The sequence below is a fragment of the Callorhinchus milii genome, unplaced genomic scaffold (genome assembly GCF_018977255.1).
Source record: "Callorhinchus milii isolate IMCB2004 unplaced genomic scaffold, IMCB_Cmil_1.0 Scaffold18, whole genome shotgun sequence".
NCBI lineage: Eukaryota > Metazoa > Chordata > Chondrichthyes > Chimaeriformes > Callorhinchidae > Callorhinchus > Callorhinchus milii.
The window spans coordinates 11,414,847-11,441,876 of record NW_024704759.1 but is presented as its reverse complement, the minus strand read 5'-3'; the positions used below and the strand labels follow the sequence as shown (position 1 = coordinate 11,441,876).

The 27,030-nt window shown below is 36.8% G+C and overlaps 1 protein-coding gene across 1 annotated transcript; it reads left to right on the top strand.

Annotated features, from left to right (window-relative positions):
* On the top strand, positions 1–25,368 carry LOC103190753 (stathmin-3). Its single transcript, XM_007911642.2, has 5 exons — positions 1–83; positions 20,522–20,617; positions 21,688–21,857; positions 22,674–22,865; positions 23,614–25,368. Exons 1-5 carry the CDS (start codon positions 65–67, stop codon positions 23,671–23,673), a joined length of 537 nt encoding a protein of 178 aa, XP_007909833.1. The 5' UTR covers positions 1–64; the 3' UTR covers positions 23,674–25,368.
* Positions 25,369–27,030: the final 1,662 nt, after the last annotated feature.

Sequence of the window (27,030 nt, the reverse complement as noted above, 5' to 3'; positions counted from 1 at the left end):
ACAGCACTGCAGCACAGAATCATATCGGACCTGCTCTCTCTGAGGCTCCACATCCTCTGCCACCATGTCCAGCACCGTAGCCGGTACGTAAAGACATTTCATTTTATTTATTTTAAATCGTAGTGGCTCTCCCTATCCATTTTTTTTTTCCATTAAAAAAAAATCTCTTTTTTTTGGAAATGGGCAAAATGCATTGTGACTGCAGCTTTTTTTCTCCCATTTGCTAAGTGGAATCCATCGCTTGCACCACAGCCTCGCAGCGAAGACCCATATAATAATTATTAATTAGCTTTAATAATAGGATATGAGTGCTGTATAGATTATAGTCACAGAACATTACTTTTGCTGATTGCTTCAAGGATGTTAATGCAGTAAACCGTGGCTATTGATCCCAGGGCGAAAATGTTGCAATTTTGAAATCAGAATGAACACCAAAAAAAAGCATATTAGTGTCTCATGGTAAAACTGTTCAAATCAAAGAAATAATGTGAAGGTAAGAGGAAAGCATCAGCAATTTTGTCGGTATTCTGCAAAGCATTTGAGAGACAAATATGGCTTAATGCAGAAGGTTCCACCCAGTAATCATATGGGATGTTTCTTTCTAGGATGGGCTGTGAATTACAAAGATGCCACCTGCCTTGTGCAGCCTGAGCAGCTTGTGGGCAGAAATCACTTTTTTTTTAAAGAATAAATTGATCTGAAATAGTATTGACAGCGAGCACAGTGGGAGACAGAAGCCTAAGTAGATATTCATTTGTGATGGAAATAGGCCATGCAATGTCACCGAAATTGGGTCAGTGAAATGTTTAAACGAGAGAGAGAGAGAGAGAGAGAGAGAGAAAAAAAAACCCAGCAATCAGCAGACCTTTATTTTTTCAAAGAAAGGATATTTACCAGATGGAATGATGTCTCATTTGAGATGTGCAGTACGACAGTTCTCCTGTTCCAATTTTTTTTTGAGCACCATCAAACATGGGGCATGTCAATTACATTTAAACAAATGTTTGATTTAAATGTTCGAAGGAATCTAGTATAGATATATATATATATTATGTTTTGCTGAGATTATGTACCATGGGAGCTAATTCCCACAATCATTTTAGCAAGCTTTATTGATTCATGTTATTAAGAATTAATAGCTGGTGGAAAATGTTCAGACAAAAGACAGTTATTCTGTAGTTTCACGAGTAGCTGAGGCTTTATGACTTTGATTCTTCATGGTACAAATAAAACAAAAACGTGCGTGGAAAGCAAACTGCATTTTGAGGAATATCGAAACAAAAGTGATTCTTAGCAGTGTTGCTAAGGGGACAGACAATCCTTTATTCCTCTGTAATGATAGCCTCTCCCAGTGCAGTAGAAATTAGTACCGGTTAATAAGCTGCAGTTGCAATAGACCCATTACTGCAGCAAGGGCATACTTAGGTTCAAGCAGTGTCAAATCATTTTATCTTGGGCGAATTTTGAAAGAATATTCGCAGCAATTTCGGATTGTGGTCTCCCACTAAAGAGGTCACTGGGCAGGTAATGACAAATCCGACAGCATCATAAAAGACACAGAAGGCACTTTAAGAGAATAGCTACTGAAATATGACAAAGCGTAATCCATATATTGTTGATCAGTACAATACAAAGGAAGTACCTTGAGGAATAATAAAGATCTCTGCAAAAGAACCTACAGCCTGACTCTGCAGAATATCAAATTACATTCATAGATACAATGTGTATAGCGTTTGCAAAACAACACAATATTGTGTGTGAATCACATATCACACATCACATAATTCAGATTTTATATAATAACTTTAGATGTGGTTCTTTGGTCAGAAACACTTCATGAAAATGATAGCTTACATAAGGTTGCACACAGCCAAACTTAAGGTCGAATTATGTGAAATTAGTGAAAATCCTTTTATCTTTGAACACATAACAGTAAACTATGGGGCAAACAGATTATCGAGTACAACCAAAATGTATTATGATTAACAATTATTTGAATGGTTATTTGATGGACCAATCCCAATGTGATTCGACTGAAAGTCATTGAGCTGAAGAATATTGATGTAACATCCTGTAGGTGCAATAAAATAGAATGGGCAGCAAGTAGAACTAATGCAAAGCGAGCAATAAAACAAAAATGAATTATTAAATATTTGTAAAAGTTAGTTCTCGGTACAGTATCTATTGAAATATATAATGCAATAGTAAACAGACAAAGGGAATGAAAACGTGACTATATTTAATGCAGACTGCTTAATATATTATATGTATAAATGTAAGTCATCAATTATTCATTTTAGATTGATCAGTAATCTAGTTTCTAGAATCCAAGATGCATGAAAATGATAACAGATTGCGAGACTGTTACAGGAAGCATTTGATTTGATTTGAGTTAATGACATGGAAATGGAAATGCATTTGTAACATAAGGTATAGGTGGTGTTGGAGTGGGGAAGAAAAAACTCAACAAACAGTTAATATTCTCTCATTAATGACAAAGAAGCTTTGCAGTATCTGCAGTGTCTGGCCTGACTTGCAGGCCATGTCGCACTGCTCTAAAACCTGCAGCAACCAAGCTGAGGTTGGGTCTCTTTTAAGTGTCAAATCACTTCGACTGCAGTCCATGGTGCAAAACACAAAGGGGGTCCAAGCAACCAAATCGTCAAAGAATCTTGTTTTGTTTTACTCGTTTCCCATTTGTTCTTTTGCATCGTCGTATTATATTCAGTTACGTTATATTACAGTATTAGCTTTCCGATTTAAATTTTTCAACCAGCCTTGCTGCATGGTGTGGCAATTTCCTGTTTAAAACAATCTGCAATATGCCACTCATTTATTTTTATGTTATTTAAGAGCTGACAAAATGCTTTTTGCCACTTGGGTTGAAGGGCGTTGCTTTGCGTTGGGGATTTTGCTCTATTTATTTTGAAAGCTTGGAATATATTGATTCAGTTTCTCACATGGGATGCTCTAGGGTTAAGGTCTTTTGCATTTTATACTGTACATTACTCTCATTTTGCTCTATTATATTCGGCACTGCAGATCCACAAAGAGTAACAAAAGAAAAAAAAATGCTTATTGTAAAAACTGTAAAGATCATTCACTACTCAAAGGGCTAAAGGGAATATTTCCTGTAGCTTATAGTATTTTATATTAAAATTATTTCTTTGGAAAATTTCAACTGGACAATACTGTGTTCATAGAGAGTACCTTGTGCCAGCATTTTGATTTAATTGACTCTGTAGCTGACGTTGTTTCAAATTTACTGTATAGTCATTCTTATTTTCCAAAATGCACATTTGCATTTCAATCAAAAATATTGATTTGGCATCCGCATGCAGGTCAGGACCTAACCCACTGTGACAAATATTAAACCTCAGAACCTGAATCTTCTTCGGCATTGTTGTCTGGTATTTCAGTCTGCGTTGGCAGCAATGCTATATCGTGAAAGCTTTCCGTATGCCAGCAAATGTAATTGCCTTTTTAGCAGATGTTCGAGCCTTCCAGCACAGATGTAATATTAGCCTTTGAATGGCAGTGGATCAGCTGCCCTCCCTACCAGTGATGGATTCTTTAAAGATATTCTATTTGACATCCTGCAGGACAGCAGAACTCGAAGCGTACAAATTACCAGTTGTGTCGGCATTTACATTAAGTGAGGGCAGTGCACAATTAGCATTAACTAAATACAGTGTACAAGATGAAATAGATGAGAATCTGGCAAAAAATGTATGATTCGGGTTTGAGATTTTAACGTGGATAAACATTGGAATTACAATATCACTTCATTGTCAACAAATAATTTGATCAAATCATTTGTTGTTGGCTTTGCTTAGACATTATGCAATACTTGATGTGTATTATTAATAGCTCTAATCCATGCTTGGAAGTGTCATGCGTTTCTCTTTATGAGAAATAGCATTGATCCAGATTAACCATTTATCTCCAAATGTCCTCTTTTGCTCATAAAATGAACGCTGCATTATTGGAAGAATTTAACTTGGAATAATCAAAGGTTCCACGAGCATTCTACCTGCTCAAATATTGCCACCCTTTAAGGGTGCTTTCAAAGCACAATATCATTTCTTGTCGGATTTCGAAAACAATCATTGTCACGTTGAATCTGTGATGAAATGTTACAGATTTTGCCTCCATAAAGAGCATGGGATTGACGCCAATAAAAAATAAACTCAGGTTTATTGGACTTCACATTGTACTACTGGATTAGTGTATACATTTTGCCCACAAAATATATATAGCCACTTTACAGTATATTCTGTGAAGCACTTTGAGGCTCCTCGACTACGTGATAAGGCGCTATATCAAGTGCAAGAATTATTATTATTATTATCAAACAAGCTCAGCTTTTTAAGGTGCCACCCTTGTGGCATTTAGTTAGCTGCCAATCTTCTTAGCCTGGATTTCAGAAATAGTGCTGTCAGATCCTTCTAAAGGTTGACTTGATTTTAAAATCTGCGATGGGTGAGATATTCTGCTTGTCACTAACTGTGTGAAACCTTCACTATTTTTGCTTTCGATGGGAAAATCTCATTCTAAGCCCACATCTCCAAAGTCAACTCTACCTCTAATGGCAAGAGCAATATCTTTTCCTTTAAAGCTGTTGCTTGGGTTTAGCATTTGAAATCACAAGCTCCCTGTATACATGAGTCTACTGGCCTGCTGGGTTAGTAATGGTAAAAAAAAACCTTAGATATTGCTCTTTGAAATTGACTTTAAGTGATGAGCACCAAAATGAATTGTACCAAATGTGGATGGGAGATTGATGTTTCCTCGCTGTCGAAGGAAATCTGTGATTTGACCAACGGTGTTCAATTTCTCTAAGTCTTTTTGTGATCTTAACAAACCGCCGGGATTACATTTCGGAGACTGCTGTCCTTGTTTTAGTTGTTTCCATCATCACTGTTATTATCCACCTAACATGCAAATTTATCAAGGGGAAAAGAAAAGGACTTGTGCATAGAAGAACACACAGATGGACTGGACAAATGCTTGAGAAATTCAGAGGCACATTGTAGACATGTGTACACCAAAAGTATGTGATTTGTTAAAGAGGTCATGATCATTAATTGTTATGTTGTTGGCCCGTTTTCAGACCATCTCAAATATTAGGCACCCTGAATTTGCACGTAACTGATAGTAATCTTTCTGAACGTCATAGAAATTTTCAGTGTAGAAAGAGGCCACTCACACCCATCAAGTCTGCACCGGGTTTCTTGAGCAATTCCATTGTCCCAGGCTATCCCTATACCCCTTTCAAGCCTTTATCTTTCAAGCATATACCTGTCTACTTACCCTCTTGAAACCCACGTTGGACTCTGCCTCTACCATCTTACTTGGTAGGGCATTCTATATCCCAATGACTCTCTGTAGGAAAAAAATGTCCTAAGCTCTTATGACTGTTTTATATTTATGTCCTCTAGTCACTGACTTCCCTACCAGTGGAAATAGCTTCATCTCATTTATCATGTCAAAAATACCTGATAATGTTCTTCAGGATGATTCTTCAGGAAATCTTCAGGATGTTTAGGTTGGCTTTTGGCTTTTTGGTACATTGTACATTGTAATTATTGTAAATTCTCATCTCGTGTCAATGCTCCAAGCAGGAGAAATAAAAGATGAATAGACTCTCCATCATTGTGTCTGATTTCGCTCCCCTTTTCTGTGCTGCTGCATGAGCTACTGTTGCCTCACTATTAATCTTTTACATTAGTCTCTCCATTGTAACATGGATTCTCCTTCTCTTGAAGAGCAACAGCATACGGGACTCATAAAACATTGTCCTTTTAAAGTGACGCTCACTGTGGAATGTTGTGGTTTTGTTTCACTGGGAGAAAGAAATCACACACTGCTATATAGAGGTGCCAGGATCATGGCATCGTCTCACTGTTTTGTCTATTGTTCTCGAATTAGCCCAAAGCGTTTTTTAAAAGCACATTAAACAACCTCGTCTCACTCCTCACTCCATGTTGGCTAGAGCGGCTGTTTGTGAGTGGTGCCACTGCATACATATAGGCAGGCACTGTATATGTGCCTTGTATCTACTGGCCTGAAACCTAACACTGTTCACTGTCTTAGCCTTTAGACTGTTTTCAAGACTTAAACGATAAGATTGTGCAGAATCGCGTAAATTCAGTCTCGGTTCGGAAGCCGTTTTTTTTTGCAAATCTTTAAAAGAATTGTGGTAAACCAGCTACCAAATTAAGATTGAATTTAAGATTTTACCGAAATTCAGCACAACGTTAAATTCTAAGGCAATGATCTTAAAATTAGGACCACCGTGTTTTGAGCTTCTGGCGAAGTCATAGACTTGTGCCAGTAAATAGATACAGTAGATTGATTCAGTATGCATTACTTCTGGGGTGCTTGTCAGTTTCACGTATTATAATGGGACTGATGGAGCATCAGTCCAGCATTCAGTTATCTTACTTTATTGGATCTTGCCGGAGGCAGAGTTGCTCTTCAATATATTGGAATTTTCATGCTAAATTTACAGCACCACTGGTATTAATTCAGCAGAAATATCCTCGTGGCCACAAAGGCATCAAATATGAATTGAGCCTTGTGGTTGGAAAGCCTTGGAGCGATGGCTCTTCAAGGCTTCAATCTAAATGCAGTGTTGTGGTATTCAGATTGAATTTGGACCAAATAAATGTTATATTTCCCATAGCATCTTTATGTCTGTGTTGTTGACATCTCTATGAGCTGAACTGGGTTTTATGATGGGAAGCATTGAAGACAAGTGAAGGGTACTGATTTGAGAGGTAATGCTGTTTCACAGATGAAATGAAAATAAAATATAGTACTTGTGTTTGGCACATTAAGGGAAAGATGGGTGACAGTGATAGGGAATGCTATGTAACATATACAACTTCTTTTTTTATCCTCTTCGAGTTTAGCAGTCAACAGTGAGCAAATGTCACTGTATTAGGGTGAAGCGACTGCATTTGTTAAGTGGTACAGCAGTTTGTGATGTGAAACGGATGAATAACATCGGATGTCGAAAAGGCCAAAGGATGCAAAAAATACAATGTCATCCACATGCACTGACGGATGAATAAGCAAGAGTGTGTTTTTTTAAAGAAAATTTAACATGGCAAATAAATCAACTTATATATATTCCAAGTTGTGTGTTTCTTATTGGTTGCCTTTATTGCAGGGATATATAAAGTTCTCTATTATTCTGTACATGTGTCGATTAAAGTACTGTCTGTGTGCATCAAAAACATACAACAGCCTGCATTTCTACAAAGTAAGAAATGGACCTTGCGTAATTTGGACAGTCAGTTATCGTTGGTAACTTAATGGATAATTATTGCCCTCTATGAACTTTAATGCTATTTTTTTTGCCAGGGTAGAATGTGCTTATTTAATGGTTATAAAAGTGATTCTGCAATTTTCATCACAAGATCCCAATGCCTCTGTTTGTGGTGTAATTAAAATAAAAAGGATTTGAGTTCAAAAAAGAGGGCAAAATTTGATTGCAATCTTTGCATTGTTCCGAACTTTGCATTGAAACAATTTTTTTTAAAAATTTAAATTTTGAACCAAATAAGAGTTCTTTATCTCCCAATTTGTTCCAGCGTTAGGAGACACTCTGACATCTCTGTCACCTGAGTAGTCTACGTGCCCTATAACTATATCACAATGCATGAAATGGGAAAAGGTCATTCAGCCTATAACGATCACTCCTTAAGTAGAAGCGGACAACAATTATTTTGCGGTTTACATAGGGACACAGTTCAGCGTTGAGCAGTGGTATCAAGAAATCAATGTTCTGCCGAAGTGATACGAGACAAATTGTTCATAAACATTGCAAGGTTAAGGTATGACATTGCATAATACCTACATAAAATTGTGCTGATATCCATTACCACAGATTATTCTGGCCTTCCAGTGGTATTGTGTTACAAAGGTCACAAAGCGATGTTCAATATCCTCTCGAATTTCAACCATTTATTTGGTGGTGGATTGTAAGGAAGATAATAATAAGACAACTTTGCCAGTGTTTTAGTTTCAATCTATGAACAGAAAGGAAATAACGTATTCATTGCTAGAATTTCTGGGTAAAGGTGGAAACAAAAAAAATTGGGAAAAGATATTAGAAAGGCTTTTGTTGGCTTATGTAATAATGTTAGTTTTTTATAGCAAATTGTTTCCTGTTAACAACTATGTAGTGTTATTTTTAGCAGATTTCCCTTTGAATGTGCACTATAGAAAAGATTTACACGCTACAAGTAATTAGAATAATCATGTGCTTATTGGAGAATGATCACTTTTGTTGAACGGTTGATTCACAGAGAGCAGAAAATTATATTGATAAGTCGAAAACAATGCGAAAGAACAGCAGGGAAGATGCAAGGCAGAATGAGACGACAGTTAATGGATTATACAACAGCATTTTCATTACCTGCTGAGAGCAAATTTACACCAGGAAGTTAATGGCCCAGCCAGCTGTTGTAACTGACCCATGGAAACCTGTACACAGCACAAATTGAAAAAGAATGGCAGATTTTCAAAATTGTTTAATGGACAAAGCATTGATATACTGATATACACATATCTGAATCCGCCACATTAAAATGGCTTCCAGTTTTCCTTTTCAACAGATTCACTGTCAGACAATAATAAGATGAATAATTTTAACAAGAACGTTAAAATAATTAATCTACAAATAGGAAGACCCTTTAACGAGATATTCCTGGCAAGATTTGTGGCCATCATCACCTGAGGGATGTAGGACATCAAACAAACTTATGATCACTTTAACGGTTGTGCTGCTATGTCCCGGAAAGACACACTAAAAATAGAACAAATTCCCATTAATAAACTCTTTTTTATATTTCATAGCTAATGGCTACAAAATTGTGAAGATTACAAACTGTGAATTGCCATGTTAGTAAATACTGTACTTCCATGTTATTATGCTATATTTAGATGAAACTAAACGGCTATCTCCAGGTGTTTTCCTTTGCCTTATCAAAATATTAAACATAGTGATGGCAATAAACACAGTGTATCAAACTCGTATCCTGAATCATTGTGTATCACATAGTTGTGCCATGTGTACACCATTGACACCACATATTCTACATATTAAACTTTCCAATTTATAATAATAATAATAATACGGACATTTGATACAGCACCTTATCATGTTATTGAGACGTCTCAAAGCACTTCACTGGATTTACTGTGAAGTGGATTGACTGTGTATTTTGTTTTTATTATTACATGGACCAAATCCAGAAGATATCCAATTTGCAGTGGGATATGGCAGGTGGAAGCTTTTAATTCTTATCCAATTATTGACAATCAATCGCTATAACTATGAACCAGTTCTTCCATATATAATTGACAATGGATTATATCATTTATTCCATTCTGTTGGTGCAATGCAAATAATACTCGTTAGAATTCAACGTGAGAATATATATTTTAAAATTTCCCCACAGAAGCAATGTCCTCGGGAGCTGTTCTGGTAACTGCGCTGTTGTCATATGATTCAATTCCCCTCCTCCCAAGACGAGAAGGTTGAGCTCACTAATTGTGCCAATTGTAAAAGCTATATTGCTGTAACAGATGGAGTGAGAGCTGGGAACCTGGTCAATGGCTGCATGGATCTATAACAGGGCTTAGAGTTCAGTCATTCTGCTCCTATATAAAGCTTCTCTGTCAGTGCTAAGTAGAGCAGTGATCCCTAAAGTGAGCCATGGTATTATATAACCATGAATTCCAGCTGTTACTTTGAAAATTACAGTAATGTCTTCATTTTGCCAAATAACCTGTATAAATACACAGCAAAAAAAAATCGGTTATAAAAAAAATCAAATGTAAAAACATTGTGGAGTATATCCAGTCTTGCTAAATAACTATAGGTCTAATTAGAATCAATATTTATGATAATTTGTCTTAACCATTGTATACAACACAACTTCACTGTGTATACTTCAAAAATATTTGTCAGGAGCTTGACAGTGAGCGATGGCAAGCTACATACATGTAGAAGTATCATCACAGTTGAGTCTGATCCTGATGTTCACACTTTCCAACTAAAGGTCACTGAACAGCAATCAGAAAAGGAGCCCTGGTTGAGTTTTACCTCCCTAACCAGGGCTAAGGAGACCAATCTGTCAGGGTTACCCACTTTTAATTCTTATTCATCTCTGATGGGCAGCCACACATTCATAGCTGGCTTCTGAGAAAAAGATGATGGGTTGTCTGTGATGTCCTAAACATTTGGCAAGTTTCACTGCCCAGGCTGACGCACGAAGAATGGTATCAGATGAGTTAAAAGCTTTGTTTTTCCCACAGAATATGCACTCAATCCACTTATCAATATATTCTGTGAAGTGCCTGATCGATGTGATAAGGCGCTATATTGATTAATGTAGAGCCTTATAACAATCAAGGATTAATATTACTGGAAGATGATAACATTTGCAAATAATACAATAAACACAGACAGAATACTCTCAACTTGTGAGAGCATGATTTAAGGAGATAAAATAATGTATCTATGCAGAAGAAAAACCTCTAATTTTCCTGCGAGTTCACACCAATAATACACTTAGAAGTGACATTCACGCATTCGTTTCTAATTAAAGTCTGAAGGATAAATGAAGGTTTTTAGTTGAAGAAAGGACTCATTTGTGTTTGAATCTCAAATGGAGGTAGAATAGAAACCTCCCGGTATTTTTACATTACATTGATCAAGTTTTCTGAAACCCTGAATGACACTGAAATTATATATTCGTTGTATTTCCTCATAACCTGAGATACTGCCATTCACTCATTTGCTCTGTTCAACATAATGTTCAGGGATACATTTTTCTCTCATTCTCAAGAGTTCTGTTGCTCTGTGTGCTGTATGGACAATGTGCAGGATACCCTAATGTGATTAGTGCATTCCATTCTCATATGAATATCTATCAACATCTTTTTTAAAGAAACAATAACTAGCTATGATTGACCGGCTTTTTAAGACACCTTCCTAGATTATTAATTTAATTCAGGTTCGTACCAGATAGCAACAGTACTCTTGCCAAGTCTGCATCTTGGCAAAATTGAGTAGATGCTATCAGATTATTTCTGCGCAGCGCATTTTGCTTTCTAGAAGATATCAAATATTTATTCCTGCACGGATGACAAAGCTCCAAAATTCTGCGTCACATTTTAATAGGACAAAATGGAGGAAGCCATGTTGTTTGATACTATTCACTAAAATTTGCAATTTGCCGCCGTGTTTCGCCCACAAAATATAGTCGATTCACTTTACAGTATAATCTGTGAAGCACTTTTAGATGTCTCGAAGACATGATAAGGCGCTATGTCAAATGCAAGGATTATTATTATTGTTATTCAACTTTAAATCAGAGAAGCTCCACTAAATTATTGGAGGCTTTGCAGTTAAACCATCTATCTGGCTGTTCATGTTAAAGATCCCAAGGAACTTTTCAAAAAGAAAAGGGAGTTTCTCCCAATAACCTAGCCAACAATCCACCAGATAAAATTGGGCATTCACTTCATCACCTTTTTGGGGACATTGCTGTGTGCAAATTGGGTATCTCATTGTCCCACAAATATGCAATCTCTACACTCCACAGAAAATCCTCCAAAGCACTTTGAGACACCTTCCTGAGGTGAAAGGTGCTATATCAAAAGCCAGGATTATTATTATTATAGGAGATACTTGTTCTGAAGGTTGTGTATTGTGGAAAAAAACGGCAATTATTCCACCCGCTACTTGTGATGATACCACTGACAGCAACAATGTGGTCACCTATTGATTTATTGACAAACAAGACCTTTGAGTTTCATTAGAAAGAACAAGAGTATGTGACCTAGAACTAGTTACAAAGGTGTCCACATTGTCTTCAGATACGCAAGCCTATTTAGTGCAAAAATAAACACGAAGATATCAATGTGAGTTTTGATCACACCTTTTAAAAATCCATGACAAGCGTGTAATAGTCAGTGTGACCGGTAATTTTTATTGGAAACTATGTTATATTGTAAAATGCAAGGAAATAATGGACCGAGTTTCCAATACTGTTCTGACACCATTTTGTCTTGCAAACTGAAATTGGCGTGAACGGGAATCCATTGTGTTTTATTCAGTTCTGAAATAAATACTGATTATTTCTGGACGAAGATTTGTGTCATTGCAGATAGATGAAAGCCCCAGATTGATTTACATTGATAACCCCATTTTAACAAAAAAAAACGGTAATTTTCTGCGCATGACATACAGAGACAACCAGACATGTCCATGAATCCTTAATCACAGACAGCAGTTATGTGTTTTTTCACTCTGCTTGTGATTGGGGGATTGTTTAAAATTAATTAACTAAGCCAGACGGGGGAATAGATAGAGAGATGTCTCTTGTAAAATTAACAAAAGCGTAATTGGAAAGTCCACCCACAGAGAGTTAGCAGTCATTGAAAATCAATGCGAGATCAAAAGTCCTTTTACGGGGAAAGCTGGGTGAAATAAGCAAACTCGATAACATTTCTATTAACATTCATGATGGCTTAACGTGCAAAGATTCTGTAGCACTAGGGTCTACAAGATCAGAAGGTTTCAGGATTGGATCTGGCAGGCATCAACTCTCTGCTACTTCCCTCAAGTGGCTATTATTCAAGTGTAAGCTTTGAATGGGAGTTGGCATATTCAACAGTGTGTTATGCGCACAAGTTGGCTTACCCGAAAATAATCACTTAATTATTTTGTATTTCTCCAGCTTTGCATCTCCCTGATCCATGATTCTTATATTATTAAAATGGTGGCTTAAAAGTTCATGGGACATCCTCCCGACGTGAAAGGGGATATACAAATGTAATTTGTTGTTGGTTGTTGGGTGGGTGAATTAAAGCATGATGAATGCTATTTTTGAGTAAACGTTGAGTGAACTGTATCTACACTGATGTGAATCAAATTGATCTCATGAAGCCATCTTAAGAGTGTGCCTTTATCATTCATTTAATAAAGGCCTGTGTTTTTTTGAATGTATGGAAACCCATTTCAAACAGCCTGAGTCCTAACCAAAATACAACGAGTCTGAGATTTTTCTTTGTTACAATATGATGATCTAATTCTAAACCATTCAACCTGTTATCAATCTCCAGATAAAATTGGCACTCACTTTATGGCTGTTTGCAGGACATTGCTGTGCGCAAATTGACCACAAAGAAACACAAAGTCACAACACTTAGCAGTAAATCTTGGGAAGTGCTGTGAGACATTACGATGGCGTCAAACCGACGTCCTGGCTACCTGTTCAGGTGAATGCTAAAGATCCCTTGGCATTATTCTAAAAGAGATGGGAATTTCTCTCTCCCAGTGTCCTGGCCAACAATTCCCCCAAATAAAATTGGTCACTCACTCCATGGCTGTGCTGCGCTTTGAGACGTTTCGACGACATGGTATGGCACTGTATCAAATGCAAAATGCAAGGACTTGATAAAATGCTATATCAAATGCAAGGATTATTATTTCATTATGTTGGTATCGAGTACATGTACAGCCAGAATGGCAAGACAACTGAACATTTTTATCACTCGCTTGTCAGGCGATTGCATTGAAATGTCTAGGAAGCCTTATTCTATTTCCAGCCATAAATATTGCAATGCTGGTAAGTTCTTCATTGCAGTACATACTGAGAATGACAATTAAAATGAAATATACATCATTTAAACTATTGTGATTTCCTGGAAAATACTAACTGCATAAAATATAAAATAGGTTCAGTGTTAAAAACCCTGTGATGCTGTGCTTACAACTTCATTGCAGTTTAACAATCATGAAGATTCCCATTGGCAATCATAGCATTAGAACAAATGCAGGATTACTATTATTATTGATTATTATTATTAGTAATAATAAAATACTGTATAGACAACAACACATAATCACTGAGTTTAGAATAATGGTTTTTGAAATACAAGGTTATTCTATTCACTTTGGCATTAGTAATTGGATTGTTATTTTACTTCCTTTGTCACAGTATAATTTTTATTTTTATTTATTTCTATAGAAACATGAATTCACAGTGTTCACCTTAGTGTAGAGACGCTGGATCATAATTCCCTTTAGTGAGACCTAACCCACCAGGAGACAAACACTTTCAACTCCAGTTGAGCTGCTGGAATAGATACAGCACCCAGAAAATTAAAGTGCTCCTTAGAAGGTTAGAGAACAATCCTTCTCCATGACTCACGTTTGTACATTGCTTAAAATGTGTGAGGTTAGGTAAAGTGTTTGCATCACTGAACAGATTTAGTAACACTTATAGAATGTTGCATTTGTCAATTAATTAGCACCCAAATAGCAATCCTAGATTTTACGAATATTTATAATGCTAGTTTCTTTCGAGGTTGTGATTACCAATAACAGACAAGTTGGGGAGTTGGAAAGAAAATGAAACTGTGGCGGACTCCTTGCCATGTCTTCTAACCATGGCTCCTGGTAGGCCAACAAATCGCTTGTTGATGTTGTTCATGGAATGGCCGCTAACTCTATGCTGATGAAGGGTATGATAAATGCAGTGGCTAATTTGGAGCAGAGGAGGGAAAAAAGGAATGAACAAATGAAGGAAAACAAAAAGACGACTATTTCTGGATTTCTATCATTGACTGTATGAGAGACTGATTTATACATTTAAAAAGGAGATAAGGTTTAATAGACAAGGAATATGGTAGTAAAAGATCTGTTATGATTAAGGCATTGGTGGAATAGACTCCACAGGCTGAATGACCTATTCCAGTTCTTGGGATTTGGCAATGCAAGTGTAGAATTTGGCAGACAATTATTTGCGGGACCAAACGTAAATTATTGTCATTAGCTGATGCCGTCTGAGATGGGAGTTGGGGTTCTACGCTTGGTCTCAGCACACACAGGGTAGAGCAGGAAATAATTAGCTGATGCTCCTGCTCATGTTGGCTACAGTCAAAAACCCTGCTGACACTGGCATCCGATCTAACACAAAGGATGGTCACCGAGGCTGGGTAAAGGCCATCCAGCAACTGTAAAACTGCATCTAAACTCTTTAGGAATGGAAAAGTAAGCGTATTTAATGAAATTTGGTATCAGGAAACACACACGGAACCAGTTAGGGTTATGTATTGTTGCATATTATGTACTGCCCTATGATTAGAAACAAACATATTAAATGGTTTTGGTTTAATTCAATTGTTTTTAAAATGCTACCCACATCTGTCGTATGTTTGCCTCGATGACTAATTACAAGGTAATTAGAATGTCTGCACCTCTAAGGAGTAGACTGCAGTGAAAGGATTAGTCATATTAAGCACAACATTTTGGTTAGGAAATGCAAAATGATCTCAGAAAACGCCAGCAACAACCAGATTGTTCCAGCCCCCACATTCTGCTTTTCCTTGGCAATGTCATTGAGAATCGTATCAAATTTAATGAAGTCTGGACTTCAGTCAAATCTTGAGGGCAAAGCAAAGGGACGCAGTATTTTCACAGTCAATTTTACACTAAAAGAAGGATAAATGAAAGGCAGGCAAACCATGTTGTGCATAGAATTAAATAGTTTTCTGCTTGTTAATATTTGGAATCTACATTCCAGATGCCATGTATCCCTTTCCAGCAGACACATGATATGAAACACTTGTATTCACAGAATTTGTGCATCATAAGAGTAATCTGCAGTGTATCGATTTCAAATGTGAATGTTTACAGATTTTACACCTGCTAAAACATCTGCTTAAAAAAATATTGTAAGCAAAGTGGCCAATAGCTGGCACTTTCTCATTAAATCTTGGCTTTAATTCAAGATTGCTCTTTTATCCATGAACCAATCTTTGAAAGTAGCAGCAGGAAGAGCGTGCTACGGATTACACTGTGCCATTTGAAACAATAGTTCACTTACTGTTTGAAGAATAACCAATAACAAAGGGTTGATAGCCTAACCTTGTACACAAACAAAAAAAAGCATTCATTGCAACACTCTTACATATTTATTAGAAATACAGCAGAAGCATTCACTAAGGATGTCAATAAATCTGACTTTGTTTATTGAATAACATTGTACTAAAATGAATAAAGAATTTAAGTAGTCCAAAACTGCAGTTTGTGCCATAATGTCAAGTATTACACTCAGCAGATGTTTCAGATTATTGAAAGGAAACCATTAGACAAGGTCTCAGGTTGGTCCTAAAGTATCCACCAGGAAAAATGTGAGTGGAATCTTCCATTTAGCTAGTCACTTCAGTAACAACATGTTTGGTAGTGCAGTAACATTTGAACCTGTGTTGTGATTTAATTTGTCTCTGCACTTTTGTTGGTTTGTATATTTCTATGTTTTTTTTCTATAAATCTATAAATCTAAAAGTGTCGTCCGCAGATATGTAGAGAGTACGATCAAATGAATATCTGCCAACTTCTTTTCTCAGTTCAGGGATACCATTGTCTAAGAACTAAAGTTACTGAACATTATGCAGTGACTAAAGTGGACTGTACCTTGGGATGTCTCGAAGATGTGATAAGGCGCTATATCAAGTGCAAGGATTCTTACTATTACCTGCAGCACCAGAACCATTAGGTTCTGATTGGAATTTCTGAGTTAAGATCTATGATTCACATGAGGTTTGGGCTAAAGATGTCCCAAAACTATGTTTTGCCAATTTCTTCAGGAAGAGAAAAGGATTGACTAGGGAGGGGATGACTTTCCTTGTATTCTGTAAGCAGCATCGATTGAGTAGAGAACCAGAGAACCAATATTGATGGTTCCTATTGACACCTACAATCTCACGATAATGTCTTCTCTGCCAGATACAATTCTACAACTTGGAATAGAGAAATTAATGTTGGGTCACAATTATTCCCATTAAAATATTAATTTTAAATATCTATCATTTCTTTCCAATTATACAGCTGTTTGTCATCATTTCAGAATGGTCTGGTTTAGCAGGTAGAAAAAATAATCCAATTGAAATTTTGGTTAAAGGAATTATGCTCTTTTGTTCATAACACTGCATTAATTATGCATTTTAGTATTGTGTATTCAGCATTAGCTTAAAGGACAGAGGATATATCTACAGCATGCGTGCTGAAAATGCTTTGAATACTCTTGTTAACTTGGGTCACAAAAATAAAGGAATGCATTAAAGTTACAGAGAGAGGATTTGTATGCATCCAAATTCCAATAAGATTAATAATCCCAAACAAAATTCAATGTGAATTGGAGAAATGTGATTATTAATTCATTAAAAGTATAATGCTGATTTTTTTAAACAAAAAAACAAAATCATTACAGCTCAATTCAGATTGCAAGCAGAAAACCTAAAATATCAGACAAATTTAAAAGCTATTTTATGCTGCCTTGAAGTTTTTTTTATTATATCTTTGTAGTCTTGGTGTTGCAGAACCAATACAAGTTTTGTCTTTATTGTGATTTAGATAGTAAGGGCTTTGAAGGTACTGATGCAGACTAAAAGCTTTGCAGGGACTGCAACAGCAATGTTACGCAACAGAATCCTGCTGGAAAGATCTCTCGTTGACGAGCTGCTATGCAGCATTTTTACATATCGTTGTGTGGTTATTATACAAAATATACAGCCTTAAACAGAACACCTATCCATTTTGCTGAACACGTGCGGTGAAAAACATCCTTGAATCGAATTCGAGACACAGAAAGTAAAATGTTCTTTTGCAAAACATATTTCAATGAAACGTTGCCTGGCCCATAAACTGAAGAGAGACAAGATGGATTCAGAGTCCCAGTGTTCAATCAATGTACATATATATTTAAAATCTATTGATTTGTAGCCGATTTGCTCAGTAGGTCACCGTCAATCCTCTGCCAACAATAGCATGTGCTGTCTCTGGGAAAGGTCCTTTGACGCTAAATCATCGAATTAGCATTCTGTCCACAACCTTTTGCCTTCTGGTAGATTGCTAATAACCAGTTAATCAACAATACGTCCAGGTTGTTCAATAGCTGAAATGAGAATTAACTCCTCCTCTCAATATTGATGCCATTTCAGGGAAAAATATTGCAATTTATTAAAACTATGTATATATGGCTAGGTGGTTCAATACTCTGTATTTTACATGTAGCCAGAATAATACTAGCTGTTACACCAGAGTCTCCAAACCTAACCACAGAACTAAGAGTTTCACATAAATATAGGAATATAGCTACTGGTGTAAAGACCCCCTATGGTCTGCCGGATGTAAGTTAATATGGGACTTAAGGTGACCTTACTTTGCAATCGGCAGACTTTTAACATTGCATTGCAATACCAACCATATTTAATCATGCAAAGTCATCCCACGTCTATACATTCCACATTTATAATTGATATGGCATTACAGGTATTAGCAATGTGAGCACTTGAGAGGAAATAGAAAGCAATCTCGGTGGCCAAAAACTTGGCAGAAGAGGATGCATTTCACTTTCAGTGCATTATTGAAATGAGTTTCCACAGTCTTGAACAAGACCACAAGGGGGGGTTCCATTGGCAGGAGAAAATATCTGACTCTTTTTCTCCAGGGTACAGTACATAGTTTACATAGTTGTGTCACAGTTTATGGTGCAGGGCTACATCTGGACTGTGAATTCAGATGTGGGGCTTGAATTCTGAGACAAAAGTGCCGCCAACTGAGCCAGGTTCACAAAAGGACTGTTGAGTGACAATGGTGCCCATTTAAAACTGGAGGCTGGACATTAAGGCGATTTTATTGACTGCCGTTTGATTGCACAGAACTGACCGTGCATTGCCAGAAACCAGGAAAACAACACCGCAGAAAAATAGCATAAAGTGGGGGAGGGTTCATTAAATAAATCATTAATGCTACCAGCACATCTGCCAAGACATAATTCCAGACACTCAGGCACCACGGCACTTCCTTGTTGGGTTCTTATTGGCGTAAAGGAGTTGTCATTGAGGCTGCAACAGTAAATTGCACAGGGAGTCCCAGCAGATAGCACTCTAATGCTTCAGTAGCTACATATTTCCATGTAATTATCCTGGAATGGGTAGAACGAGCATTGCAATAACAGGAGCAGATTCATAATTTTTCAACAGATTGATTTACTATTGTTAATTCCCGATATATTAAAAAAAGGAATTCCTTTCTCCCTCATTTAGTAGATGTGGGGTAATGTGGTTGACTATGTGACAATAGAATATTAACAGTCCATGTCTTGCTGGTTCAAATCAATTTTTTTTATTGATGTTCGTAAATGCTAGTACAACTTCTGTCATAATATATGTAGCTCCTGCAGGAGTATCGTTTTTCAGTAAAGTGCTGTCCTGCTGTCAAATCTTTCATTTCCATTTGAAGTAAACGTCTTCCAGTGTTACAGCGCAAAACCATAGATAACAAAATGCCAATTTAAATGGCAATACCAATTCAGATCGCACGGCTCTAGCAAGAAAAAGACCAAAAAATAAACTGTAGACATTATATAAACAGAAAATAAAAGATGACTGAGTTTGTTTAATGGTGTAATTGTCTCTTGGGGGTTGGGATTACTCAATACCTGATCCAGCTTTAATCTTGCGGTTAATATGATCACTCAAACGCCTCCAGTGCATTAGAGCTTTGTAACATGCTCCCAGTCATGTCTTATCTTCTATACAATCTCTGAAAAAAGCCCATTTTCAGTGACAGTTACTTTCTTGAATACTTCGATATATTTCCTTTTTTCTTTCCCTGACTGTCCTGCGGCTTGGGATGTCCTCCCGACGTGAAAGGCGCTCTACAAATGCAATTTGTTATTGCTATCATGTTCCAATTTTGGACTAGTGGGTGCAAATCCAGTGTAGATTTTACACAGCATTACACAGAGTCCTATGGGACAGAAACAGTCCATTCAGCCCAAATAATCCGTGCCAATTTTTTATTCTCCACATGGACCCCATCCCTCCTATTCCCCTCTCCTATACTTCACTATTCCCTTCTCCCTCATATGTGCCTCACATTTTCTCTTAAATACATTAATGTTTTTTGCTTCTACCACAGCTCCAGCAGTGAATTCCACATTTTCACTACCCTCAGGGTGAAGGTGTTCCTCCTTAACTTTCGATTAAGTCTTCTACCAGCTACCTTAGATTTATGCCCGCTCATTTTGGACTTGTCAACAATTAGAAACAGACTTTCATCATCCACCTAATCGAATCCTTTTATAATCTTAAACACCTCTATCAGGTCCCCTCTTAATTTTCTCAGTTTTCTCATGTTTGTAAATCTTTGCTACGCTCTCTCCAAGGCTACAATATCCTTCCTATAATATCCTTCCTTGCTCCCCAGTACTGTGCACAGCACTCCAAAGGTGGTGTAACCAGGGTCTCATATAAATGTAATATTACTTCCCTTCTGTTTATTCCTCACTAGGTCCCTTTGCTCCTCTTTCCCTCTTAAGTTTCTATCATCTTAAATCTATGCAAAGGTCTTTTGCTATAATTTCTTTTACGCTGGAGCCTTTTGAATGAGCGCAATTTTATTTATGTGTTCGCTTTTTTCATTTAGCCTACAAGGAAAAGATGAAGGAGCTTTCGATGCTCTCCCTGATCTGCTCATGCTTCTACACACAACCACATCCCAACACAAAGTACAACTTTGGTGGTGAGTTACGCTTTCATATCTGTCTATCTGTAAATATGATAAGGAATAATAAAATAACATAGTAATCTGATACATTACTAAATCTGTTGTGTATTTATGGTTATACAGAGTGAAATAGTTATGCAATTGTTCATGTCAAATTCCCTTTACTGGTTAAATATTTGTGTTATGTACTAAATGAATAAGTGCAGTTTCTAAATAGCCTAATGTGCATGAGATCTATGTCAGAAATGCTGTCAGAAGGATGTGGGGTGGCCATTAAGTTTAGAAAATATATCTTAGCTGAATGAATTTCATTTTATCAAATTCAATGAAAGCAATGCTGCATTGTAGCACGTAACTACATTTGCCAGTCGTACACTGTAATAAATTGTATATAAAATAACAAAAAGATTACTATGTACATTCAACACTGCATCTCTCTCTTGGAGATGCCATTACTCAAATCACTGCTCCTTATTAAATGTAGTTTGACCTGGATTTGAAGTGATGATCAGTACCACTGTAGTGAATGGTAATAAATGCACTTCTTATCCCCTGGCTAGTATTGTAACAAGAACTGTTAGTCTCTCCCAAGTACACACCCCTCCAGGTCACTGAACCCAAAGCCGGTCCTGCCCTAGAAGCGCTTCGAGATGTGATAGGACGCTATATCAAATGCAATAATAATTATTCTATTATTATAAATAGGATTTAATATGCAAAACAGGACATGCATTTTTAACCAGTAAAAATTGAAAAGAAAGCAACGTAATAATTAGCCTTTGGATATATCACCCCTCTTCCATATCGAACTCTGTTGGTAGATTAGATAATGCCTAAAAAGATTCAACTCTTTTGAGGCTATGGAAAAAGCAGAACAAAATGATTTTGTTGAAGTCATTATAAAAAAAAAGTCTCATTTACCACAATAAATAACTACAATGAATAATCCTGCCTTTTATATTCTGGAACAAAGTGAGAAGAATTGGCTCTCGTTTGAGTCTTCCCGATCAGTTTCCTATTGCAAACTTGCTTGAACACTCACTGCATTCTTATTATTCTTATGTTCTTATTTGTTGCTTCTTCAGATATGGAAGTGAAACCGATCAACAAGCGAACTTCCGGTCAGGCCTTTGAAGTGGTGCTGAAGCCTCCATCTACTGATTTAACACATGACCAACCTCTCTCACCAAAGAAGAAGGAATTGTCTTTGGAGGAACTCCAGAATCAGCTGGAAGCTGCTGAGGACAGGAGAAAGGTAAACCAGACGTTTCTTTAATTGAAACTTTATTTATTCCAGAGATATTTATTGATTTTTCACGTATACCTACCTTGTTATTTTCCACCTAGTGTACAATGATCGGAATGCAAACACTAACAAGAGGCCACACCAATAATGCAAACTCCAGTCAACCAATATAATGTTAAAATCTCTGCATCCTTCTCTGCTCCAATTTACTTCCCACTGATCATAAATTCTTCTTATTATTAATAATAATATTACTATAATTCAAACAATTTATTAAATTGGAACATGCCCAGTTGTGGTCTGTTGGAGTCCTGTAGCTCAGTGGTTAGAGCACTCGCTTTGCAAGCAAGAGACCTGAGTTCAATTCCAGGCAGGGCGAAACCTTGGGCAAGTTTCCTTACTCCACACGCCTAATAATAATCCCTCCAAAACCAAAAACAATAATAAATTGGTCATTTTCAATCTATGACTGTTTGTGGACATTGCTGTGCGCAATTGGCTGCCGCGTTCGCCCACAAATATACAGTCAACTCACTTTACAGTATATTCTGTGAAGCGCTTTGGGACGTCCTCCCGACGTGAAAAGCGCTATATCAAATGCAAGGATTATTATTATTATTATTATTATTATAAGTAATATCATTCACGTGTTATAAGCTGTGAAAACATATAACTTCAATATTAATAATATATCAGTTCAATTATAGTCACAATAGACCATGAAGCTCCTTTGCTGAACCAATATTTTATAAGAGTACTATATCTGAACAGCCTGGTTAAGTGCATTTGACTGCAGTAAAGGCTTATCATTCTGTGGATTTGCAGTCCCAAGAGGCTCAGCTTTTGCAGCAACTTGCAGAAAAGCAACATCATCGGCGTATAGTTCTGCACCGGGCGATTGTGGATAACTGCGACTTCAGCAGAATCACCGAGAGGAAGCTAAACCAGAAGATGGAAACTTGTAAGGAAAATCGCAATGCTCACATAGCTGCTGTCAAGGAACGTCTCCGTGAGAAGGTGAGTACTAAACCGCAGCCCTTCTTAGTATGTGATTCCATTTCTTCTCAGCTGTGTTTGTGAGCGAGCCAATAAATTGTTGTTTACTATTAACATCGCTGTTTATTACGGGTATTTATAGAGGCAGAGAGATAGCCTCTCTTGGGTGGTAGTGTTGCCCACAAACTACAATAGGAAAAACACCGGGTTTGGATCTTTGTTGATTCAATGGATGCAATCATTGTGTCTTCATACATTGGCTTCCTTTCTTTCACCAAAGGTGGGATAATGGAAGTGAGATGAAGCCACCTTGTTTTCCCAATTACATTTGAACCTTCGGCAGTTCGCAATCAGTTGCAATCTCTTGAAAGCCGAGATAAAAGATAAGTTTGTGGGCCAAGCGGGAAGGGATCCATGGTAATATCAGCGGGTCATTAAAGGCAACATTACACCTGCCTCAACACGATCCCCTTTTGCTAGAAGACGATGCAGGGTGGGGAGCAGCATGCAAAAGGGAAAACATAACGGTAATAATAATAGAGAATAATAATGGGGTTTTCCTAGATTTTATTACTGTAACAACACAAACTGTAGAGTGTGAATGCATAACAGAAGTACGGTGTTTTGGCCAGACAGCAAGATTGGTGCTTGCAGCAATTTCCCAAGTTCCAGGTTTGTACAAACCTGGGGTTAACAAAAGGGTTACGTGCTTGAGGCCAGCGCTGCAGTCTTCTGTAGTCTTGTATAATTGATGTACTTTCCCTAACAGGAATTACATGCAGCCAAGGTCCGCAGGAACAAGGAACTACGAGAGGAGCTGTCTGGCTAAAAAGGTCTCTCCAACCCTTTAAGACCATCACTTCAAAAAGAACACCTTGGAAGGAAATTAATCCCACTAATAACCTAGCTATCAAGCTACAACTTTTTTGTTTCTGAGTACAATACTTCCATATAATAGGTCAAGCTTTTTTTTGCATCAGATTGTTGGTTCTTATTTCACGTGCAACACAGCAAATTGTAAGAAGGCAAAAGTCAGCAGAATATCAGTGATCTAATGACATTCCGAGCATTCGGAGTATTAATTATTACTAACATCAAGCAATTTATAATCTGTCAATGTATTCTAATACGTATGCAGCATAAAGACATATTTATTAAAAAATTCAACCTATCATTGGAAAACACTCTTAAAAAAACAAATAATTACATTTGGGGGCTCTTTTTACAATCCAATCATTGTGTGTTTTTTTTTCCTATCACATTTGATGATTTCTGTCATTTTCTGTCATTTTGGAGGGATTGTCCCCAAATCATATTAGATCCCTTCAGTCTCAATATTTAAAGTACGGCAATTTCTTCATCTATGTCTCAGCAAGTCAATGGATCTCACAACCATGTGCAGAATAATTTATTCTGTTTGATGTAAATATTGATTCACCCAAATAAATAGTATGCTATTAATCACAGATCAACTCATTGAACAAAATGTTCACATAGGTTTAAGTATTTACTTTAAATTGTTCTATTGTTCTATGCACACTATGTCTTTTTATTATATTATCAACCTAACAGAAATAAAGCCATTTTAAGTAACTGCCAAAGAATTAATCTGTGTAAAAGTCACATCTTAACTAAGGCCTCTTATTGCCTATACTGTCTTCATCGTTGGACAGTATGAAAAGTATTTGATCCTTAATCGAGCGAACTATTTTGGCGCTAAATGTTATGGATTGAATTTCTTAATAAATGAAACAGGTTTTATCATAAATAGAAAGTGTCATTGGTCGTACTGTATATAATACAGTGGTTAGATTGAATAAAATCTTTATGCATCTTGTGCTCACTGGAAGAAGAAAAAAACTTCAATTTAAGTAAGCAGTTTTTTGGTAAAAAAATGTTTACCTGTAAAACTCAAAAGGTTAACAGTGTTTGTATGAAAAATGCCCAGAATTATAAAGCTGAATTTTGTCTTATTACTGCTGTAGCTGTGCTGAGTAGAAAATGGTTTGCCAAATATAAAACTGTATGGAGTGTTTTGCTTGATGTGGTTATAACTTTGAGGCTTCTTTTGTAAATATCTAGTTTTATTTCAAAGGATTGTGTTTGGCAGGATAGATCACGAAATTAATCTGTAATCCTGTTCTTTGCCATCATCTCATTTTATTATGTGCCATTTCACGTTGAACTCTGACAGTTTGTATATTTGCCTATCGGACTTGAAACTGGAGTCACAGTAAGAGCATAAATGGTGGTAGATACTTTCATCTACTAACTGTACCTGAGCGTGGCATGTTTTTAACCACTTGACTAGATCTTGCTGTTCATCGATGTGTTTGTATTTTAATCCTTCAGACTTTTGGGAGGATCTTTGACAAATCTCTCCCATCTCACACAGTTAAACGTTATTAGAACATGATCATCCAAACCAGTCATATTGTGTTCCATCACTTGCATTTTAATGTCAGTTTAAGATTGTTGTGTGTGCAAGATGTGATTACAAACAATAAAATCCATGATATGTACATTGGCTTTTTTCCTGCATGTTCATTTCTGTGAATTCACTACGAATTCCTGTTATTTTAAAACGAAACTAATCATTTTATGCCAAGATGAGAAATGGGCAGCAATTCACTCATTAATTGCAAACAAAATGCAAATATTCTAAACTGTAAAAGAAGCTTTAAGGGAAGGGAATGGATAATACCAAACCTCCTGACACCTTCTAGTAGGATCACTGTATAGTATTTAAAACCATTTACCTATCGTGTTCATCTGAGGGACGGGAATTTGAGGTTACAGTGTGCGGTTAGGTCGCTTTCCTTGTTTTCGGTTTAGACGCATCGTATTTTGTTGTCATTAAAAAACCTATTTCATCAAGTGGCTGATATCGCCACAGGAAGAGTGGAAAAACCGCGGTATAATTATCTCATGCAGCACAAAATAATTATCAGAGGCAATTATTTTAGTGCCAGTGCATCATAAGAATCCTGGACCACAGACAACCTGGCTCCTTGCTATGGAAACAGCCACCCCAGAGAATATTAGAGCAGGCAGAAATAAGATGAGGAAAACTGCTAGGAAGTAAAAGATCTAGGAGTGCCAGTCCCCTGAGGACTTGTTATTCCTGTATTATAATAAGCTCCTCACTGCTGATGATGTTTCCAAACATGACATCATTCACAATTTTAAAAAAATTTAAAAAGGTATCTTCCTCGCACAAGATAGCAGCCTCCAATGCAGAGACCTTCAAAATAAAAGTTATATTTCGGCTTCACGGGCGGGGAACAGATAATTTGCTCTTCATTTTTAATGTGATCGACTTCCAATGCAATGCAATTTACGTGTATTTCCAAAATAGATATAAGCGCAGAGTAAAACAGCATAAAACCTATACAATTAACATGACTGCTTCTTTGAGAGCTTGTGCATGCTTTTGAACGCCACCTGTTATTTATTTCTATTAATTTAAAAGGCAACAAATCATTTTGAACTAATCAGGAAAGTGTTTCAGAAAGTGTAGTTACTCCTTAAAGCAACCTCTGTCATCCTACTGTAACAGCAAATCTTTTCCTCTGATCCTGGCTGATGTTTCATCAATATTATTATTCAGTGAGATGCTTTGAGTGCCAAGTGCAGTACTCTCTAATTTATGCTTCAGCGATTAAGTTATGTTAAAATCTCCTAAATGTCAAGAGTATTCCACATTATTGGCATTGTACAAAACCCTCAGGCACTTGATATTACTGTACTATTACAGTATAGATGACTAAAAATTCCTACTTAATATTTTGGCCATAAATGACATTGAGTTATCGCTCGGCTTCCAAAATATGTCTCTAAGACCTTCTTGACAATCTAGAACTGATCATACCGAGTTACCTTATTGCTGAGATCAAACTGGGCTTGATCTACAACAACAACAACTTGCACTTACATAGCGCCCTCCACGCAGGATAACGTCTCAGAGCTCTTACAGTCATCAATCCTCTCATAACAAGGGAACAAACAAATAAAAATTGCACCTCTCTTTCTATTATCTGTTTTTTAATGATTGAAGATTTTATTGTTGTAATAACATACAAAAACAATGTTACAGTTATTCGTTCGCCATGCAGATTAAAATTAACAATATGTTTTACACATTATTGGCCCTCTGCTATCATTGAACCACTCACTGTCCATGGTG